The 21,041-nt window shown below is 57.8% G+C and overlaps 1 protein-coding gene across 1 annotated transcript in view; it reads right to left on the bottom strand.

The window, feature by feature from the left end:
- RAP1GAP (RAP1 GTPase activating protein) overlaps positions 1-21,041 on the bottom strand; it is a 92,240-nt gene that overhangs the window by 6,035 nt on the left and 65,164 nt on the right. The window contains exons 4-20 of the mRNA XM_011990134.1: positions 18,745-18,780; positions 17,774-17,821; positions 16,672-16,710; positions 16,045-16,230; positions 12,735-12,838; positions 12,384-12,462; positions 11,931-11,984; positions 10,764-10,847; positions 10,450-10,550; positions 10,187-10,316; positions 8,849-9,004; positions 8,304-8,375; positions 7,582-7,668; positions 6,955-7,092; positions 4,516-4,647; positions 1,628-1,705; positions 603-712 (exon numbers count right to left, since the gene is read on the bottom strand). Of these exons, the coding sequence (XP_011845524.1) occupies positions 603-712; positions 1,628-1,705; positions 4,516-4,647; positions 6,955-7,092; positions 7,582-7,668; positions 8,304-8,375; positions 8,849-9,004; positions 10,187-10,316; positions 10,450-10,550; positions 10,764-10,847; positions 11,931-11,984; positions 12,384-12,462; positions 12,735-12,838; positions 16,045-16,230; positions 16,672-16,710; positions 17,774-17,821; positions 18,745-18,762 (1,616 nt within the window). The 5' untranslated portion in view covers positions 18,763-18,780. The remainder of the gene's footprint in view (positions 1-602; positions 713-1,627; positions 1,706-4,515; positions 4,648-6,954; positions 7,093-7,581; positions 7,669-8,303; positions 8,376-8,848; positions 9,005-10,186; positions 10,317-10,449; positions 10,551-10,763; positions 10,848-11,930; positions 11,985-12,383; positions 12,463-12,734; positions 12,839-16,044; positions 16,231-16,671; positions 16,711-17,773; positions 17,822-18,744; positions 18,781-21,041) is intronic.

The following is a 21,041-nucleotide window of genomic DNA, read 5'->3' as shown; positions in this document are numbered from 1 at the left end:
ATGCAGCGCCCCAGGTCCCCACAGCAGCCCCATGCCATGGGTTGTGTTCTTGTCCCTTTTCCAGGTTGGGACAGTAAGGCTCAGAGGAGCTCAGTGACTCACCCAAGGTCACATGTGGTTAGTACCACGGAGGCAGTACTCACACCCAGGAGCTAGCCTCGGAATTCCAGGGGCAGCCCTGCTGCTGGTCTGGGCTCACTGCCCTCATGCTGCCCACACTTGCTCACCCCCAGGCCCATCTGTGGCCACCGCAAACATCAGCACTAGGCCCTCCCACATGTGCTGGGGCTGTGGGAAGAGCATGGGTGCTGGCCCTAGACAGATCAGGGCTCAGATCCCAGCTCTGCCCATCACTGGCTGTGTGACCTGGGCAAGCCCCTTGACCCCTCTGACCTACGGCTTCTTGATCTGCATGTGGCACGTTAGGTGACGTGCTGGCCCTGGTGCCCGACACACAGCAGAGACTTGACCACACAGCTGTCACTAGTGGGGACAGAGAGGCAGAGGGGCGGGCACTCCCTTCTGCCTGCTCTGCTTTGCCACCGAATGGGGATCAGGGATGGGGGTGCAGGGGAACGGGGCACTGTCCCCCCCTCACCCACCTCTTCTCCTGCACCTCCTGTATGTTCTCGATGCCAATGGCGCTGCTGCGGCGGGAGCCGAACGGGCCCGACTTCTTCCTCGTGGGGCTCTTCCCAGGGACAATCAGTGACTGTGGGGAGAGGCCCCAACTCAGTGCCACCTTCCCTGGGAGCCCCAGTGCCCCCCAACATCCCCTCTGGGGACCTTGCTGCCCCAGGCCCTGAAGCAGAGTTGGTGAGCAAGAAAGAACGAGAGAAGATATCCATCCCCAGATAGGCCTCCCAGTTCACAGAAAGGGAAACAGTCCCCAGGAGGGCAAGGGGCTCTCCCAAGCTCACACAGCAGGACCACCAATACAGGCCCAGGATTAGGGCAGGGTCCTGAGGGGGCTGGGGTGGGAGGAGACCGAGTCCTCAGAATGGCTACGGCTCCCCGCCCCGCAGGGCTCTGTGGGATCTGCAGCCTAAGGGCGGTGGTCAGAGCGTGGTGTAGCAACCCAAGCCCCACCCCGTGCCAGCTGGGGCCCCTTCCTGGAACCTCCAAATTGGGTGGGGGAGGTTCTGGCCCAGTAGCTGGAAGACCCCCCCCCAGCTTCCCACACACTGTGCTGGGATGCCCCAGGCCCCAGAAGCCTGCCCCCAGCTTCTCTGGAGGCAGGAAGGGGTAGGACCCCAGGCCAGTTCGTGGCAGGGAGGAGTCAGGGCAGAGGAGAGGGATGGCGCTCCATGCAGACCGGCGATATTGGGGGACGTGCGGCTGGGTGTAGGGCCTTTGGGTACCGGATCCTGGCAGGGACTGGGCCAGGGTCCCAGGGGCCAAGGCAGGGCCAGAAGCCCCTGATGAGGGGCACTGGCTCTGGCACAGGTACCAGGCCCCAAAGCAGGTGCTGAGTGCCATCGGAGCTGCCGCCACTCCATCCCGCACGCCCTGGGGCCTGTCCCGGGGGCAGAGGGGCAACGTCCCCAATATGGCCTCCGTCCTGAGAGCGAGCAGAGAACAGCGCGTGCAGGCAGCCTCCAGAGCCGGCGGCCCCGCGGACGACAACCTCTTCCACGGTTCCTATGCCTATGGCACTGCCCCGGCGTCCGAATCTACTCGCACTTTTCCCAGGAATAAGCAATGACTGGCAAGCAGCAGAGGGCGAGGGCAGAGAGAGAGAGACAGAGAAAGAGTCAGAGAGCGAAAGAGATGGTGGGAGGGAGACAAAGAGAGGAGGAGAGGCAGGGAAAGGAGGAAGACAGACAGAAAAAGGACGAGAATGGCGCAGGAGGCAACGGGAGAGATAGAGAGGCAATGGGAGAGATAGGGCCAGGGGAAGGGAAGGCGAGAAGCATAAGGAGAGACAGAGGACAGGTGAGACAGGGAGAGAGATGGACAGATAGACAGTTACCCGGAGACAGGGACACGCGTGAGCCAGCGAGGGCACACCAGACAGGCACAGAAGGAAATCCAGAGAGACAGGGACGCAAGGACACAGAGACAGGCCCAGGGAGGGTCAGAGACGGAGAAGGAAGACAGGGGAAGGCCGAAAGGAAAAGGCGAGGGTGAGAAGAGCGGAAAAGGGAAGGAGGAGAGGGAGCAAAAAAGACAGGTGCAAGAAGGAAGGAGAAACAGAGAGCCAAAGGGCAGAGAGGCCACAGGAGGGGGAGAGGGAAGGGAGGAGGGAACAAAAAAACAAGGAGAGAGAGTGGAATGAAAGGAGGAAACACAGAGAGAGGGAGAATTGTGCAAAATCAAAATAGAAATGGGTCCAATTACTGCCATGGTGGGTGCTGCTGGCCTGGTCCTGTCCCTGGGGCCCCTCTCGGCCACCCATAGGAGGCTGGGTCACTCTGGTGGAGAGGAAGGGAGGGGTTGATAAAACTGGGTTGGGGGAGGTTGGGCCTGCTTCTCACATGACAGTGTGCTTGGTGACTGCTGGACAGCAGAGGTTGGGAGAATTCCCTCCTGCCACGTGACATAGCCTCACAGCACTGAGCGCAGGGCTTGGCATGCAGTAGACAGTCAATAAAGGACGGGTGGATGGATGGATGGATGGATAGATGGGTGGATGGAGATGGATGGATGGATGGATGGGTGGATGGAGATGGATGGATGGATGGATGGATGGATAGATGGATGGATGGATAGATGGATAGATGGATGGATGGATAGATGGGTGGGTGAATGAATGGGGTGGATGGATGGATGGATGGATGGAGATGGATGGATGGATGGAGATGGATGGATGGATGGGTGGATGGAGATGGATGGATGGATGGATGGATGGATGGATGGATAGATGGGTGGGTGAATGAATGGGGTAGATGGATGGATGGATGGATGGAGATGGATGGATGGATGGAGATGGATGGATCGATGGGTGGATGGATGGGTGGATGGGTGAGTGGATGGATGAATGGATGGATGGATGGATGGATGGATGGAGATGGATGGATGGATGGGTGGATGGATGGGTGGATGGGTGAGTGGATGGATGAATGGATGGATGGATGAATGGATGGATGGATGGATGGATGGATGGATGGATGGATGGATGGAGATGGATGGATGGATGGGTGGATAAGTGAGTGGATGGATGGATGGATAGATGGATGGAGATGGATGGATGGATGGGTGGATAAGTGAGTGGATGGATGGAGATGGATGGATGGATGGGTGGATAAGTGAGTGGATGGATGGATGGATGGATGGATGGATGGATGGATGGATGGGTGGGTGGATGGGTGGGTAGGTGGATGGATGGATGGATGGATGGGTGAGGAGCACAGCAGTGGGTGCAGTGTCCTGGGGTGGCCACTAGGCAGTGGACAGCAGTGAGGCCCACAGCCATAGGCCGTATTCATCCATGTGCCCAGCACTCCCGAGTGTGAGCAGCAGAATCCCAGAACCTGGACAACGGTCAGTGATCACACAGGAGGTGCTCCCTCTGGAGATGCTCACACAGAAGCCAGATTCCTGACACACAATAGGCAGCCACACCACAGAGGCCCTGGCTGCTGCGGACACACAGTAGGAGGTGCTCACAGAAAAAGTACCCACACAACAGCTCACTTCCTGACACACAGTAGGTGTTCACTGACATCTAGGGCTTAGCACACACGATGTGCTCATACAGCAGTCCATTTTCTGACACAGAGTAGGTTCTCACACAGCAGCCCAGGGCTGTGCACACAGTAGGCGCTCACAGAATCGATGCCCACACAGCAGCCCAGGACCTGACACACAGTGGGTGCTCACAGAGTCGATGCCCACACAGCAGCCCAGGACCTGACACACAGTGGGTGCTCACAGGTACTCAGGGCCGGGCCCACAGTAGATGCTCACAGAGTGCACGCCACACAGCAGCCCAGGACCTGACACACAGTGGGTGCTCACAGAGTCGATGCCCACACAGCAGCCCAGGACCTGACACACAGTGGGTGCTCACAGGTACTCAGGGCCGGGCCCACAGTAGATGCTCACAGAGTGCACGTCCACACAGCAGCCCAGGGCCTGACACACAGTGGGTGCCCACAGCCTGACACACAGTAGGTGCCCACAGAAACCCAAGGCTTGACAGTAGGTGCCCACATAGCAGCCCAGTCCCCAGCAAACAGATAGTAGATACTCAATAAGGAATGAGACACAGAGGCTGCCCCAGGGCTGACCTGCGGAAAGTCACACCTCAATGTATGAGGGGCCAGGAGGAGGGGAGGGCCAAGGAGCTTGGGAAGGGGCCGCAGGCTGCAAGCTGTCAGCACCGCAGTGTCCTTGCCTGGGCACTTCACCCCCCTCCCAAGGAAAGCAGTGGCTAGACCAAATCCAGAGCCTAGGTTGGGCACGTGGGCAGCAGGGCAACAGAGAGAGGGGGGCCAGGCCTCAGGAGGCAGAGGAGAGCTGAGGGCCCCCCTCAGGGAGGGACAGGGGCCTGGGCACGGGGAGGGCACTCACTATTCCAGCTGCCTTGGCCAGGTCGGGGTTGTTGGGCGCGAAGCTCCCGCTGTGGCTGGTGGACACAGTGTTGGGCTTCTTGTTGCTCAGCCCCATGGCATCCATGGACTGGCTGCGGCTCCGGATGACCCTCTGTGAAGCGGGTGGCGGTGGAGGAGGCACAGGATTCCTAAGGGCCGTCCCCTTGGGGAAACCCAGGAGCCCAGGCATCTGGTCCCTCCCCGGCAATGCCACTCTGGGTGAGCCCTGGAAATCCCTTCCCCTGGGCACATGGACAGCAGGGCAACAGAGGGAGGTGGGGCCAGGCCTCAATTTCCCTGTGCGTCACATGAGAAGCAGGTACATATGGGGCCTGCCTAAGGGTAGCTCAGGTCTTGGCTCTGCCACCAACTTGCCGAGTGGCCTGGGGGACACGACTTCACTTCTCTCAGTCTCTGGGACACACAGGCTGCTCTGTGCTGAGTGTCCTCATGTGGCTGCGTGTGGACTGCAGAAGATACTGAGTGCACAGAGAGCCCTCTTGACACCCGCGTTTCATTCCTGTGGAGGCCTCTTAGAGCTCTCCTGTCTTCTTTCTTTTCTTCCCTCACACCCTCCTTCCCTGTTTTTTTCAGACCAATCTATACCAAATGTTTGCTGTGGGACCAGTGCTTTACAATCACTCTGTCACTGGATCCCCCTGCAAGAAGGGGACTAGCAATCATGCCCATGTCACACATGATGGAACTGAGGCAGGGGCGAGCCCAGCATGCCAGGACCCATGCCCTCAACTGTGGACTCTGCTGCTTCTGAGAAATTATTTGACCTAATCTAGGTCCACCGTCCAGCACCTACCAGATGTGGGACCATCGGAGCCCTCCTCAAAGGAGACACCCCAGGTCCATATTGACCCCATCTGTCCTGTCTCCAGTCTCCAAGCCTCTTTCTCAAAGATGATCTATTCCCCTCAGTTCCTGGGCAGGCCTGGGCAGCTGGACTAATTCCCTTATTCCAACCCATATCTCCAGCTGTGTGACCTGCCCTGGGTTGAGGGTGAGGTGTGACCAGCTGGCCAGGCACCTGGAAGATAGGCAGGTGGGTGGAGACGGTGGCAAAAAGGCTACCATCTGGGGCCCTGTAGCCTGGGTGAGTCCAGACCCTGTCCAGGAACTACTCCACTCCCCACACTTCTCATTTCAGACAATAATTGCTGAGGCAGACAGGTAAGGTTTTGCATTTTGCTTTTAAACTTATATTGTACTAACCTAACTCTTTTAAAGATAACAATAACTGTATGAGATAAGTTGCCATTACCCTACTCAACAGATAAAGAAACTGATGCTCACGGAATGCCCAAGCTGGTAAGTAGCAGAGCTGAGATTTGAAGTGTCCCTGCTCTTAAAGTAAGCTAAACCAGGGACAGGCAGGGTGGGTCACACAGGCCAGGTCCCTCTCCAATGATCATGGTTCACACACCCACACCCCTTCTGAGAACTCTATTTCTTTTTTTTTTTTTTTTTTTTTTTTGAGACGGAGTCTCGCTCTGTCGCCCAGGCTGGAGTGCAGTGGCCGGATCTCAGCTCACTGCAAGCTCCGCCTCCCGGGTTCACGCCATTCTCCTGCCTCAGCCTCCCGAGTAGCTGGGACTACAGGCGCCTGCCACCTCGCCCGGCTAAGTTTTTGTATTTTTAGTAGAGACGGGGTTTCACTGTGTTAGCCAGGATGGTCTCGATCTCCTGACCTCGTGATCCGCCCGTCTCGGCCTCCCAAAGTGCTGGGATTACAGGCTTGAGCCACCGCGCCCGGCCGAGAACTCTATTTCTTTCTCTCAGTCAAGACAGAGCCTCTTCCTCTCTTCTCTGCCTGCTGACCTGGCAGCCTTTGTATCAGCAGCCCTTGCTGTCTCCCAGAATCCTCCAACCTTCAGCAGAATTCCCAGGTGAATTCTCCACCTAGGCCCCACCTCCAACAGTTACTCCTCCTCAAGCCAGGGCCCCACCTTACACGCTGCTCTCTCAAACTCTACTCAAGGCAGACTATGTCCACAAGTGTAAGCCCATTGTAAAGCCCAAATCCACCTCGAGCCCGGCCCTCCTCCCAGACTAGGGCTTCCTCTAGCCGCACCCCCAAGCCATGTCCATTAGCCCTGGCCCCTGACTCCACCCCCAGCCACGTCCCCTCCCAGACTCTACACCCATGCGAGCAGCCTCTAGCCATACCTCCACACCATGTCAATGAGCCCCAGTCCGGGACTTCGCTCTAGCAACACCCCCTCTCAAATACCATCTCCAATGCCAACCGCCTCTAGCCACCCCCCGGTCCGGGACTCCACCCCCTAAGCCACGCCCCTTCTGCCAGACTCCACCCCCATGCCGTGTCCATCAGTCTATCAGCCTCAGCCTGGGACTCCGCCCTAGCCGCATCCCTTCTCCCCGGCCAGGTAGACCTGGGGCCCTTCACCTTGAAAGACTCAAAGAAGCCGCCGCCCCCACTGCCATTCTCCATCTTGTCCTCGTCGCCGCCCAAGCCCATCATGGACTGGCTGTGGATGTGCAGTTCCTCATAGAGTGTCTCCAGGAGGGCGGCGCGCGTCCGCTCCTGTGGGCCAGGCCCGGGCCGTCAGGAAGGACCCCAGGGATCAGCCCTTCGGCCCACAGTTCAAATCCCGGCCACCTTTCTGAGGCACGGGACGCCTTCTCTGAATGAGTGGGGAGTGGGGAGGGCCCCTGCACCACCTTCCCCCAGGCCACTCCACAGCTCAAGCAGCCCCCAGGGACCCTCATATGAAGGGCCCCTCATAGCCTCTTCAAGGTCTGGCTTCATGTCCCCACCCCCCAGGTTCGCCCCCTACCCAGACCCAAGGTGTCCCCCATCAGCCTGCCCGCATCCCAGCATCTCCTGGGCATTCCTCACTATCCCTCCGGCTTCCTCTCCCCAACCTCCTACTCATCCATCAATCCATCCAGCCCCAGGTGTCCCCGCTAAGGCCAGGGTCTGAACATGGCTTTTCCCTTCCCAGGGACAGGACTGAAGTTCTAGGTTGGAAGGTGAGAAGAGGGTGACCCAGCTCTTACAGCCCATCCTCACCTCCAGTTTGGCAAACTTCTCTGCCTTGTAGCAGGCATATTCAGCATTGATCAGCTTTGTCAGCAAAAATTCCTGGAACTCAGGCCCCTGGAAACCCCCAGTGTGGAGGAGATGAGAAACGGAGGTTCAGATGAACACATAAACAAGAGTCTGAACCCCAATGAGGCAGAGGCTGCAGCTCCTGAACCATGCTCTGCTGGGGCCTGGGGTCACCCTCTTCACTCCCAAAAGGGCATCTCCCTGGGTTCAGCTCCCCAGGTACCTTCAAGGGGCCCCAGTGCCCTTCATCGCTGCCCATGCCCTCAGGAGAGCAAACCCCACAGATGTTAGGGTCTGAGTTGGGGTCTCGACCTACTGCTTCAGTCTAGGGTAGCTGAGCTGTGTACAGAGCTGAAGCCCAAGCTTGAAGTGTGCCCCTCCCCAAACATTTTAGAAGAAAGAAGAGATTGGAACTGTCAGAAAGAGAACAGAAATGAGGAAAGGCCAGTCTACTACATGGAAAGTATAAAACAATTGTGTAGTTTATTCTGTGACCTTGTGGGAAAAAAAAAAAAGTGTTTTCAAGATGAACAGAAAAGCCAGTCCCCAGTTGCAGTTAGGGGAGCCCAGCTGCCCTGGTACACAATGCAGCTTTGGGACCTCATAAGGCAGAATGTATGTGCACCCCCCAGGCCCCCACCCATTTTGTCCTGCTTTGCCCATGACTAGGGGCTGCCCCTCACCTTTCTGAACACGGCGGGGTCCGGGAGGGGGGGTCCGAAGAAGGGCACATCATCTCTTGCAGTGACAGAGACCTGGAAGGGAGGGCAGCTGTCTGTTCCTGTGGAGTCTGGGGTCTGCTCTGCCCCAGCCTAGCCAGAAACCTCTACTTTGCCTCCCTGGCCTACCCCTTGGTCGGGGAGGCTCAGTGATTGTGGGCTGGATGAATCTTTCTTCCAGGGATTTCTGCCCTCTATCTTTTGCCCTGAATTTTAGTGGTGGAGAGGGGTGAGGGCTACAGGAATCATCAGGATGGTGAAGGCAGAGGAGGCTATGGGAGGTGGAGGACAGTGATACCAGGCCAGGAGGCAGAGGAGGGAAACTGTCCTCTCTGAGGGGGTGAACTTTGGGGAAGACAGAGGGCATGGTGTGAACAGGGCACCACTGAAGCCTTCCATGGTCCCCCATTACAGCTGGAAAAGGTGAGGCTCAGAGAGGCATCCCAGGGAGGGCAGAGCTGCAGCCAGGGTCCTTGCTGACGCCCCTGGGAGGCTCCAAGAGCACCCACCTTGTAGAGGGGGCCATCAGGGCCCCCGCCCTCAGCCTGCACCACTACGTAGGCATGCAGGAAGTTGGATGCGATCATGTCGGGCACAAAAGGAGTGTTCTCATCCTGGAAGACCACAGCCACGATGTCGTTCCCGATGTGCCGCTTCCGCTGCAACTGAGCACAAGGCCACAGGCCTTCACGGTCTGGCCACAAGGGGCCCACTGGGGAGAGGGGTGCCCACAGAGGTTTAGGAGGGTTTGGGGTAGTCAGAGGGCACATCTAAGGATTTGCTTTCCCCAAAACGATGTAGCAAAATAAACTTGTCTTGAAACGATTTTAGTTGAAAAATGGCCTGTTTGGAACAACGTACACTCTTCAGGTGACGAGGGTACACTAATGTCCCAGACCTCACCACTATTCAATTCATCCACGCAATCAAAACCCACTTGTGCCTGGACATCTATTGAAATTACAAGAACAATTCCTGTAGGTTTTTTGGAGTGCTGTGACAGACGATGAAACCAAGGCTGAGGGCAGTGACTTGGAAGGTGCTATAATGAGCTATAATGAGCTTGGGGACTCGAGCCCAGGTCTCTCGGTCCCTAGACCCTACCTCTCAGCCCTTCTCCTATATCAATGCCCCAAACATGGCCCCCGATTGAATAAACAAGTTCTACTTGGTATACGTTCATGTTGCTAAAATGAACACAGACCCTCAGTAAAAGAAAGTTAAAAGACACTAAAAATAAGGAATAACTATTTCCATTTTTCTCACATTTCCCTTTTATTCCCTTGGGCTGGGGACCTGATTGGGAAGGCAGATAGCCCTGTAGGAGGCTCAGGACAAGGGGACACACTTCTGAGTTCAGTTCCTGGAACATGCTTTGCATGTCCTCGAGTCCAGGCCTTTGCAGAAGCTGTTCTCGCCACCTGGAACATTTCCCTGCCTTCTCCCAGCTCCTTCACAGGCTAAAAGTCACTTCCTCTTGAAAGCTCCCACCTCTGCCAAGACTACACGTCCCCACATGACCCCATGATGCTCTCCACTCCCCATAAAGCACCAGCTCAGATCTGCTAAACTCTTGCAACGTACTATGAACTGTTCTAGTCCCTCTATGCACTCATGCATTTATGCTCACCTAGGAGGTGGGTGCCATTCTGACTGTAGAAACCAAGGCTTTCCCAGCATTGAAGCAGCCTGTCTCCCCTGACCCAATGAGAGCCCACAAGTGGGGGCGCTGATCATTTCCATCTGTCCCAGGGCCCGCGCTGAGCCTGGCGTGATGGAAGCTGAACGGACAGGTGGAGGGGGAGGACAGGTGGAAGATGGGAGGCAGGTGGGGGTGCCCAGGCTACCTGCTGGGCGTCCCCTTCTGTGTAGGGCAGCTTGGTGGACACGTGAAACATGATCTCCTTGTTGCGGAAGTTGCAGTACACAGATTCGGTCCCCGTCTGCCCGTGGGTCACGTCCAGGCCTCCTCGGAACCTGCCCCCGGGTCCCCCAGGCCATGGCTCAGTCTCCAGCCCCGGCCAGGCCTCCACGGGGCCAGGACAGGGGCTCCCTCCCTGCCCAGGAGCACAGTCAGATTATACTCTGCTCAGCCCACCCTAATACTCACCCCTTAAAGTCCTGCAGTTTGACCTTCTGGCCAAGAAACTCAAGGAACTCCACGAAGGCGGGACTTTCCTCATTGGTGCTGAAGAGTTCTTCCTCGGAGGTCTGGGAATGAGGGGCCGAGGTCATTGAGCTGGAGTTCCTGAGAAGCCCCTGCCCTCTGTCCCTACTAGGACCCAGAGAGGGCTGGAGGGAGGACCTCTGGCAGCCTCCTGGGCTCCCGAGTCCCTTGGCCGCTGTGCTGCCCTGGAAAAGGTGTCAGGCTCCAGATACGGGGCCGGGTGGGGAGGGGCAGCAGGGAGGAGGAGGTGAGCACACCTGCCCGAGCTTCTGATAAATGACGCCAAACTTGAAGTTATTGCTGATGACATGCTCGTCAAAGGTGACAATGAGCCGGGAAGCCTGCAGGAGAGGACGCCGGGTGAAGAGGCTGCATGTGCAAGCTGCCATTCGACGTGCTCTTCCCCTGTGCCAAGCACTGAGCCAGGCGCTCTACACGCATCACGTCATGTAATTCTCAGAACAAGCCTGGGAGGGAGACAGTCCAGCTGTCCCCTCTGAATCTCAGGTTCAGAGACCTTAAGTGACTCACCTAGGGTCAATGACTTGCAAGCACGTACAGGCTTGGGATTTGACCCCAGGTCTGTTGGATCCCAAAGCTTAGGCTCATCACTCCTGAATTTGCCGTGAGTCCCAGTCCTGCCATGCCAAGCCCGCCCCTACTCCAGTCTAACTCCCAACTCACTCCTCGGCTTCTCTGTAAACCCACATCATTCTTCCAGAACAGGCCACGTCTCACCAATCTGCTGTGGGCATTGAGCAAGTTCTCCTCCTCACCTTAGGCCTCAGTTTCCTCTCCCATAAGCAGGAGGTGGGCCCTGATTTCTGAAGCCGCTTCAGGATACCTGTCCTGGACCACACCACCTCTAGAGACCTCACACTGCTCCAGAATTCAGTCAGGGACACAAGGGTTTACCTGTCTGTCCTCTTCCAGGAGGTGCCCCTGGCTCGTCCAAGGCAGAAGCCCCTGCCCCTATCCCCACACTGTCACAGTGCCTACAGCCCAGCTCCCAGCACCCGGGCAGGAAGTGCCGGGGCTATTCTTTCTCTACAGGTCTCCTCTGGGACAAAAAGGCAGGGCCAGTAGAAAAGACACCCATTCCAGGGGAGGACCGCGGCACAGATCGCTCTCAGGAGGGTCTCCGAACATCACAGAGGTTCCAGATGTTAGCGAGGCCAGCCTCGAAGGCAGACAAACCTAGGCTTAAATGCAGGCCCTCCTTATCTGCTGTGCACCCTGGGGTAAGGCACAGGCCCTTTCGGTGGCTCCTCTTCTGCAAATTGTGGACTTCACAGGGTTATTGTGAGGATTAAATGAGAGAACCTGGGGAAAGTACCTGGCACACAGAAGGTGCTTAATAAATGCTCAGTCTTCCAGTTACTCTCCCACCCTCCTCAGTGAGCTGTGCCCAGATCCAGTCATACCTTGGGGTAGAGCACAGGATAGAACCGATCCACGTTGACGTCTTCACACACCAGCTGCAGGAGGAGATAAGGGAGGGGCGTGAGGCATGGGGCCAGGGAGGAGAGGACGGGGTTGCCTGGGCCTCCCTGGTCAAGGTTTGGGGAGGAGCCATGCTGGGAATGGCCAGAGCTAAAGCAGGACTCGGGGTTCACTGTTGCTTAGGGAACGGAGGTCCCCTGAGATCTGAGGGTGCTATAGAGAAAACCAAAAGCACACAGGCAGGGGACGGGGGCCTGGGAGAACACATGGCAGCCCAGGACACGGTGGGAACACGTGAGAGACGGCCTCAGGATAGGGCAGCAGCCCAGGGCAAGGGCCTACGGCTGAAGGGGGCACACTGAGGCAGAGCTGAAGCCCCACAGGTGCCCATCTGCGAGGCCAGCCAGGGAAGCTCAGGGGAGCGGAGGCCTCACCTTTGCCATCTGGACGACATTAGGGAACTCGGTGAGGCAGGAGATGGGGATGACATCATGGTATGTCCGGCACTTGGTCCTGGGAAGAGAAAGTCACATGGTGAAGGCCTGGGAAAGGAAAACGGGAACCCCACCCCCCACAAAGTAAGGCCAGAAGGGGGTGGACCACAGCGAGGACCAGAGGTGATGATGGGTATCAGGCTGACTCGGGTACTAACTTGCTGTGCAATCTCAGGCAAATCCCTGCCCCTCTCTGGGCCTTGATGAAGACAGTGGGTCAAATGAGATGGGCTCTGAGATTCTAAGGCCTCAGCCCTTCCTGCCATCTCGGGACTCCCCCACCACCCTCACCTGAGCAGCAGCCGCAGGTGCTCTTGGTCCCCGATGACATCGTACTTGAGTGAGAAGACAAGGTGGCCGAGGGCAGTGTCCAGTGAGTAGTAATTGAAATGCTCCTGCAGTGGGAGGTGGGGTCCAGGGGAGTGGGTGAGGCTGAGCACGGGGCTTCCTGAAACCAGGCCAGAAAGCCAACCCACTCGCAGATGGGGGGGAGGGGGCTCCTTCGCCCATAGCAGGTGTTACGGCTGATAGCAGATCCCACGTCAGACAGACCGGCACTCAAAGCCCCCCTCTGCCACTGACCAGCTGGGCAGCCTGAGGAGGTCACTTGGCCTCTCTGTGCCTTGCTTTCCTAGTCTGCCAAATAGGAGGGAGCCCTGTACTTTGGTGGCGGCCAGGACTGAAAGGGACGAAGTGCCTGGCTCAGTTCAGTGAGGGTGGGTAGTAACACCGGATCTCTGGGTGCTCATCGAGTCGGGACCATATTCGGACCTCCATGCCTGTCTTCAGCCTTGGCCCTTTTCAGGGCTGGGCACCCAGCAGGTGTTCAGTGAGCAAAAGTTGATTGCCCAACCTGTGACTCTGTGGCCCCTGAAGCCAGGGCCCGTGAGAAACAGGAAGCGAAACATCTCACAACACACAGGGCGGCTGGCCAGGCAGGTTTCCGCCCTCCTGTCTCACCTGGAGGAGAGGGCGCAGGGTTGGGAAGACACCCGAGGAGTATCAGGGGTGGCTGCTGCAGGGATGGCACCCCTAGAGAGGAGCCCAGGGCTGGCACCTCCAGGTGGGGAAGTCTCAAAGCCGAGGGCTGGAAGTTCAGGGAGACACCACCCAGCCTGGCCCCGGGCTCCCCCTGCCAACCCCAGCCCCAGCCCTAGCCCAAACTCTGGGAGTGGAGCTGGCTGCCTGGCCACACCCGCCCCAGGAATCATCCTAGAAGTAAATCCTGTTCAAACATGAACACCTGTGCTCAGAGGCCAGGAGCAGACAGAGGCAGGGGCCAGCGGACGTGCCCCATGAATCCGTAGCTCAGGGGCATTCTCAATGGACCCGGGGAAGAGTCCCCCAGCCTTGCCTGGGCACAAAGTGGCAGAAACCCCCAAATGCTTGACACCGTCCAGCAGAGAGGGAGTGGCAGGCACTTGATAAGGAGGCACTCGGCAGGGAAGTCCAGGGAGCAGGGAGTTTCCCTGGACACCCCCAAGCCCAGAGGAGCCCCCGGGACACAGAGGGAGAGCGGGCTCAGGGTTCCAGAAAGTCAACGCCCAAAGTCATCATAACCTCCACCATCTGCCAGGATAGGGTCCAGTGTCTGAGCACCTGGCTGCTTCCCCCGTTACCCCACCTAGAGTCAGAAAGGGGCCCTGCCGTTCTGCCAGCCCTGGGGCTTCTCCCCTCAGTACTGCTAATCTGATCCTGGACATGAGACCTCTTCTTTTTTTTTTGAGATAAGAGTTTTGCTCTGTCGCCCAGGCTGGAGTGCAGTGGCACCATCTCAGCTCACTGCAATCTCCACCTCCTGGGTTCAAGCGATCCTCCTGCCTCAGCCTCCTGAGTAACTGGGATTACAGGCGCCCAGCAACATACCTGGCTAATTTTTGTATTTTTAGTAGAGATGGGGTTTTGCCATGTTGCCCAGGCTGGTCTTGAACTCCTGACCTCAAGTGATCTGCCCGCCTCGGCCTCCCAAAGTGCTGTGATTACAGGTATAAGCCACGGCGCCCAGCCACCTCTTCTGACCCTCCAACCTGCACTTCTTCAGATCCTACTGCACTCAAGGTCCACTACCTTCATCTGTTCCTACCTTCATCTGTCACTTGTCACTCTTTCAACAAACTTTTCTGAGTGCCAACCATGTGTCTGGCATACACAGTATCCCCAGATCCTACCACCTGCCAGACCCAGCTGGGAACCTCTGGACAGCAGATGCCTAGGATGCAGGTCTCTCTCCACCTCTAGAGCTCAGCTGGGAAGTGGAATTCCATGCTGGGTTCTGGGTTTGTTCCCAGGCAAAGGCTCCTGAACCTGGCTTGCTGGTTTAGTCTCAGTCACGATGGATCCTCCCCTAACTCCACTGGTTAGCACCAGTGTCTCCCAGAGTCAGGCCAATGCCCAGGCCCAGACTGAGGTCACACAGCTTCCCAACCCCCAAGTAGTCACCCCCTCTTCCCAACACACACACACACACACACACACACACACACACAATGGCTAGGAGCATGATCTCTCCCGTGCATCTTAATGGAAGGTCAGCCAAAGCTGGTTCAATTCCCAGGCTTAGTCATTGTGTGACCTTGACGAAATCATTTACCTATCTGAGCTTCGGTTTCCTCTTCTGCAAAAACAGAATAATCCTGATATCACCAAGTAATTATGAAGACGTGACAACAGCTAACATTAACTGAGTATTTACCATGTGCCAGGCATGGTTCTAGAAGCTTTGCCTGTACTTTTATTATCCCCATTTTCACAGATGAGGAAAGTTAAATAGCTTACCCAAGGTCACACTATCAGTTAATGGAAGAGCCAAGATTCCCACACATGCCATGAGGCTCCAGAGTCCACGACACACTTCCCCATTTTGGCTCTACGCTGACAAAGAGACAGCACCCGGCCTGCAACCTGACACACACGTTCCTGGCACGGGACCTCCCCTCGGCTCCCTCAATACTCTGACAAGTGGTTGCTGGACAGGGTCCCTGCTCTGTGCTGGTGGCGGGGCAGGGGCTGCATCAATCCATGACGTTACTGTTCCCCTAACTCCAAGTTGCCCGAAGGGAGGGGCTGGGTCTATTGTGTTGGCTGCTGTATACCTGGTGCCTAGAACAGGGCCAGGCACACGGCCTGTCCTCATTATTTGCCACCCCTGATTGAGCACTTACTCTGTCCCAGACGCCACTGTAAAGACCTGACAGGTAACAGCTCACTGAAGCCTCACAGCAGCCTCATGAGGTGGGTATCATCACCACCAACCACCATTTTCACAGATTAGGAGATGAGGCACAGAGAAGTTAAGCGATTTGCCCGATGTCCTGTGTAGTCGCTGGCAGAGCCAGGATTCAAGCCCTGGCAGAGTCTCTGCTGTGAACCACTATGCCATAATGCTGCCTTTGCAATCAATGTTTGTCGAATGAACAAGAGATTCCGCCATGCGAGTTCCCTGGGGCCTGGGAGTGTGTGTGGTGGGAGCATGTTTACTCAGGGCTCTAGGACTGTCACCCAGCCCTGGCCCATGGGTTCTGCTCCCTCCCAGGCCTAGCCTCGAGTGGGGCTGAACTGTGACCCACCCCAGCCAGCCCCGCTACACCAGCCGGCCACCCACCTTGCCGAGAAAGTGCTTCCGGTAGATGCGGGCCGTGGGGTTGCACTCGAGCTTCACCTTGGTCGTGGGCGACTGCAGCGGCTCTGTCTCGGGGATGCTGGTGATTTCGTGGTTGGTGCCCTCAATCCAGTAGCCCCCAAACTGGGGCAGCAGGATGAGGGGGAAGGGTCCTTCTCGCCCCAAGACCTGAGGAGGGACTCAGCTGAGAGCCACCCCACACTGTACCCCACTGGGGACCCCGGGACACCCTCCCAACTTAGACCTGGAGCCACTTCTGTCATGGCTAAGGGATATGAGGGGACAGGCCAGAGGCTGTGTGGGCCCCAGGGTTCTGCTCTAGCCCTTTCCCTCAGCCAGACCCAGACAGTGCCGAGACCCAAGTCTCCAAGAGGGGGTGTGGGGGCAGATAGAGCTGGAGCATGACCTTGGCCCAGGAAGCTGGAACATTTGGCTCAGAAGCCCTAAGGTTTCAAATGGACTCTGAGGTCTTGGGCCTGGAAATTAAGTCTCCAGCCTGCAGCAAGGCCCGCGGGCCAGGCTCCTACGGAGGAGGAGCTGTTTCCAGAAGCCCTGGGTAAGTGCCTCCTGGGCTTGGGTAAGGGTGGACACGGGGGTCTAGCCGAGTACCTCGTGCACGCTCGGGTAGGGAATGTAGTCCTCCTCTGTCTGCAAAACACAAACAGGGCAAGGGTCTCTCCATCTTTCCGTCCTCCAGGCCCCCCAGCGCTCGCCTCTGCTTGGCCAGCCTCAGGGCTCAGAGCGTGGATGGGGCCCTGGCCTCATCGCCTCTTACAGATGGGCATGGGCTGAGGCAGGCTTAGCGTGCTGAGTGCTGGCATCTTCTGGGGTTCTCTTTGCCTGGGGAAAGGAGGGCTCACTGCCTCCCCAGAAGAAACCGCTGGACTGCCTGGAGGGCTTGTTAACATGGGTTGCTGCACCCCACCCTAGAGCTTTGGATGCAGCGGTCTGGGCGGGGTCTGAGAATGCGCATTTCTCACAGGCTCCCAGGTGGCACTGACTGCTGGTGTGAGGACCTCTGCCCTGAAGACAGCATCAGGCTTACTGCCCATGCACCCTCCTCTAACCCTCACCCTGCAGCCCTGGGCCCACTCTACCAGGCCTGGTCTTCTAGGGTCTCTGGGGTCCCAAGTCACCAAGAACCATATGCTAAGAAAAGTGGGTCAAAACTAAGAGCCTCCCCCTCATCTCCCTGGGTGCCCCGCCTCCGGTCAGTCTCCTCACCAGTGGCTGGGGGGCACCCAGGCCTGCCTCCCTATCACTCCCTCCCCATCCAGACAGCAGCTTCATGGAGCAGGAGCTCATAAGTCTCCTAGGGCCTGGGTTGGAGTCTTCCTGCAACTTCTGGTCATCACTGGTTTCAGGGAAAACATTTGGCAGCAGCTGTCTGAGAGATGAGGGCTTTGAGAGATGAGAGTTTGGGGCGGGGACGCCTGGAGAAGCAAGGGGAATCTGCAGCGGTGAAGACAGAGAGGAGGAGCTAGAAGAGAGGCCCCAGCCCTCTAGCAAGAGAGGGGTTCTCCTCATCACAGAACTCCTAGAGGGCAGGGGCTGGGTCTACCCCGCTCGCGGCTGTGGCCCCCGCACCTGGCACACTGTAAGACTACTTCCTGAAAGGGGATGGATTTCCTGCTTGATGGGCAGTGGTGGCAGCACTTCCCAGATCCCCTCCACCCCCTAGAGAGGGAGGCAGACTGCCAGGCCCACCTACTTTGAGGGGCGGCGGGAAGGAGCAGCGTTGTTCATCCATCCTGCTTCCCTGGAAGAGAAGGCAGCACTGTTACACTCTCCCAGGCCCGCCGCCAGGCGCTGCCTCCCCTCCCCAGGGCGTGCAAGGGGAAAGCCCTAGGAGGTGGGCCATGAAGATTGGGGTACTCCCAGGGCAGGGTGCTAGCTGGCTGGGGGCCCTGGGCCTCTCTGAAGGGCTGGCTGTCCTGGTAGTGACTGGGGCTGGAGGCTGGCAGCCTCAGGGAGGGCTGCGGACTCTGCGGGAATGCACGTGCCACTGGGGTGGGGGCAGGGGAGGTGCACACGCCACTGTGTGAGCTGGGGGGGGGCTGTTATCTACACAGATATGTGTTGAGGGAGAGAGGGGGAGGGAGAGGCAGCGATGAGACAGAAAGACAGAGAACTAGGAGGCATTGGAGAGAGAGAGACAGAAAGAGAAACAGGAGGCATCGAAGTTGAGAGAGTATTCAAGGTACTCCCACCCCAGCACCCCCTGCCCACCTCCCAGTGCATACCTATGTGAAAAGCAGACGAGGCTGGGGGGTGGAGGGTGTAGGGGAATACCTCCCACTCCTGCAGCATAGTCTCTGGCTGACAGGCCCCCAGCGTCTGTCCCCTCCTCCAGCTCCATTCCACCTGGGCCCCCCACCGCAAAGCCTGTGGTGTCTCTCACTGGGTGAGGGGCAGTGTGTGTCTGTGGGGTGGGTGGATGATCTGACCCCAGCCCCGTTGCAGTTCCACACAGGGATGGGAGCTGGGAGCCTAAATGGAGAGGGTTGGGCATCCTCTACCCTGACCTTCAGACAGAGGATCCTGGATAATCAGTAGCCACCATCTTCTACTGGCGTGGCCTGTCCTCAGAGAGGTGAAGGGCTGGAGATGCAGCAAGGGCCCCCCAGCCCCAGCCCAGCCAGCTCTGTGGCTCCCCAGAACAGGCCACAGAGCCATCCTCACCTGCATCTTTTCAATCATCTCAAATAGATCTGTGTTCTGCAACAGAGACAGAGGAGAGCGAGGTCAGCTGATCCTGCCAAGCTTCAGAGGAGCCTCCACCCGCCCCCGCCCTCCGGGTCCCACCAGCTCTGATCAGTGATCGAGGCACCTGTCTGAGCAGCAAGTGGGAGTGGTGGGAGCACTGTGGGAGGGGGCTCTGTGTGGGAGACCCGCGTAGTCTGGTCAACTGCCAAGTGAGGTGAGCCCAGAGCCCAGGGCCCAGGGCCAGGGCCACCCACCCACTCAGTCCTGCTCCCTGACAGGCTGCTACCCTTGGGGAGGGACAGGTAGCCCCAAGTCCCGGCCGCAGAGACGAGCCCATCCTGGATCCCCAGGAGGGGTCTGTGCTTCTCCCCACCTCTCCCGGAAGGGGGCAAGGCTCAGTCAACCAGGCCACAGCCCACTGCTCAGACAGCCCACCCCTCTCCAAGTAGAGTGAGCTGGGGGCGCTTCAGAGGAGAGGACACTGGGATGTCCACCGGCCCAGCACCTGCGCATGAACCAGCTGAACCCTCGCATGCTCAAGCTAGCCTCTCCCGAGGTGAGCCAGGGCACACGCAGAGTTAATCCGGTGTCTGCCAGCTGTGCTTGGCAGCCCTGGCCTCTCCAGCGCCAACTCCCTGTGAGCCTTCCTGGAAGGCGGCATCCCTGCCGGCTGGCCCGGCTCAGGGCTGGGCCTGGGAAGCCCCCAGAGTCTCCAGGATGGTGACCCTCCCCCTGCCCCTCCAAGGCTCAGCTCAGGCGGCTCCTGTTGACACATGTGCTACGGAGTTGTACACCAGGAAGCACGCACACTCTCTCTCTCTCTCTCCCCATCTCTCTCCCTCCCCTCCTGCTCACACACACAGAAGCCTGCACAGCAATATTTAAAGTCCCACTGCACCCTATACATGTTTCATGTACCAAGAAAACAACACACACAAACACATACGATGGGGACTGTGCACAGTGATTCTTAGAGCTATATACTAACACACAAATATACACATTGGCGTTCTGAGTTACACAGGAGCACATCCATTCACACACATGCAGGTCCAAGTACCAGGAGAGATACACACACAAATGCAAACCCACACCTACGCGGGTCTGCACACCAGTAACTGCACACAAAGCTACAGTAACACCACAAACCACTCTCATGTGTGAGAACAAGAGGCATGACAACACACAGCCACAGAGGCAGGCGGGTGTGTCCAGGCTGACCCAGACGCAGCCCCACTCACAGCTACAAGCCCTGCCTGCCTCGGCAGGGTCACATAACAACAGCGAATGAGACTCAAAAGGTATCCAGCAACTGCTGGGGTAGATAATCCCCAAGGATGAGGCACACGGTCTGAACCTCACACAGCCCTCACCTGCACACACACACAGAGCCCTGGGAAAGGTCACGAGATACAAGCCCGTGTAAATCTGCACGCCGTGAGGCCTGCCCGTAGAGGCAAGACCCACCTTGTAAAACCCACCACAGGAGTCCATGGGACACCCTGACCCATGGTCCCCTATGGTCACACCCAACACCTCTGCATTTGAAAGCGACAATTCCGCAGGCAGTTACAGCAGAAACCACAGACACACACCTGAAGTCCAGGCAGACAAACATGCCCGTCAACACAACACACTGTATGACAGCAACTTTGCCTTCTGTGACCAGGTCAGCCACACAATCTCAGCTGGGCATGGCTCCAAAGAGTCACAGTAATGATGGGTGCATTAATGTCCCCCATTAAGACACCCCACTCAGGGTGACCAAACGTAGCCAGGAACACTCTAATAAGCTTTGTTGCACTGGGAATCAGTCACATAAACACTGACACATGGTCCTGTCACCCAGAGTACACACAGCAACAAGCAACACCCACAGCTACAGCCTCACAGGGAGCAGCAGACGCCCTGACACATGCGAGGGCTCTGAGAGATGGGGCCCAGATGGGGGGTGCCCCACATGCCAGCACCACCACAAAGTGGCCCTGGAGCATTCGGAGCCCCCCAAACGGGGCAGGGGCAGGGTAAAGTGGTCCCGACGGTAGCACGCGCCCACACATATCCTGCGGCTGCAGCCCAGAGCTACAGTGCCACTCAGGAGGCCACTGCAAGAGCCCCAGGGTCCGGGACCCCAGGGTAGGGGTGTGCCCCGTGGCCGTTGTCAGCCCAGAAGCTCACACGCCCACCATGATGGAGCCTTGCGCGCCCGCCCTGGCTGGGGCAGAGCCGGCCCGGCTCCTCAACAGTTGGGGTGACCCAGCCCCGGGGTCCCT

Source organism: Mandrillus leucophaeus, unplaced genomic scaffold (genome assembly GCF_000951045.1).
Source record: "Mandrillus leucophaeus isolate KB7577 unplaced genomic scaffold, Mleu.le_1.0 Scaffold370, whole genome shotgun sequence".
NCBI classification, from domain to species: Eukaryota; Metazoa; Chordata; class Mammalia; order Primates; family Cercopithecidae; genus Mandrillus; species Mandrillus leucophaeus.
Note: the sequence above shows the minus strand (reverse complement) of the source record. Positions and strands in the feature narration are given on the sequence as shown.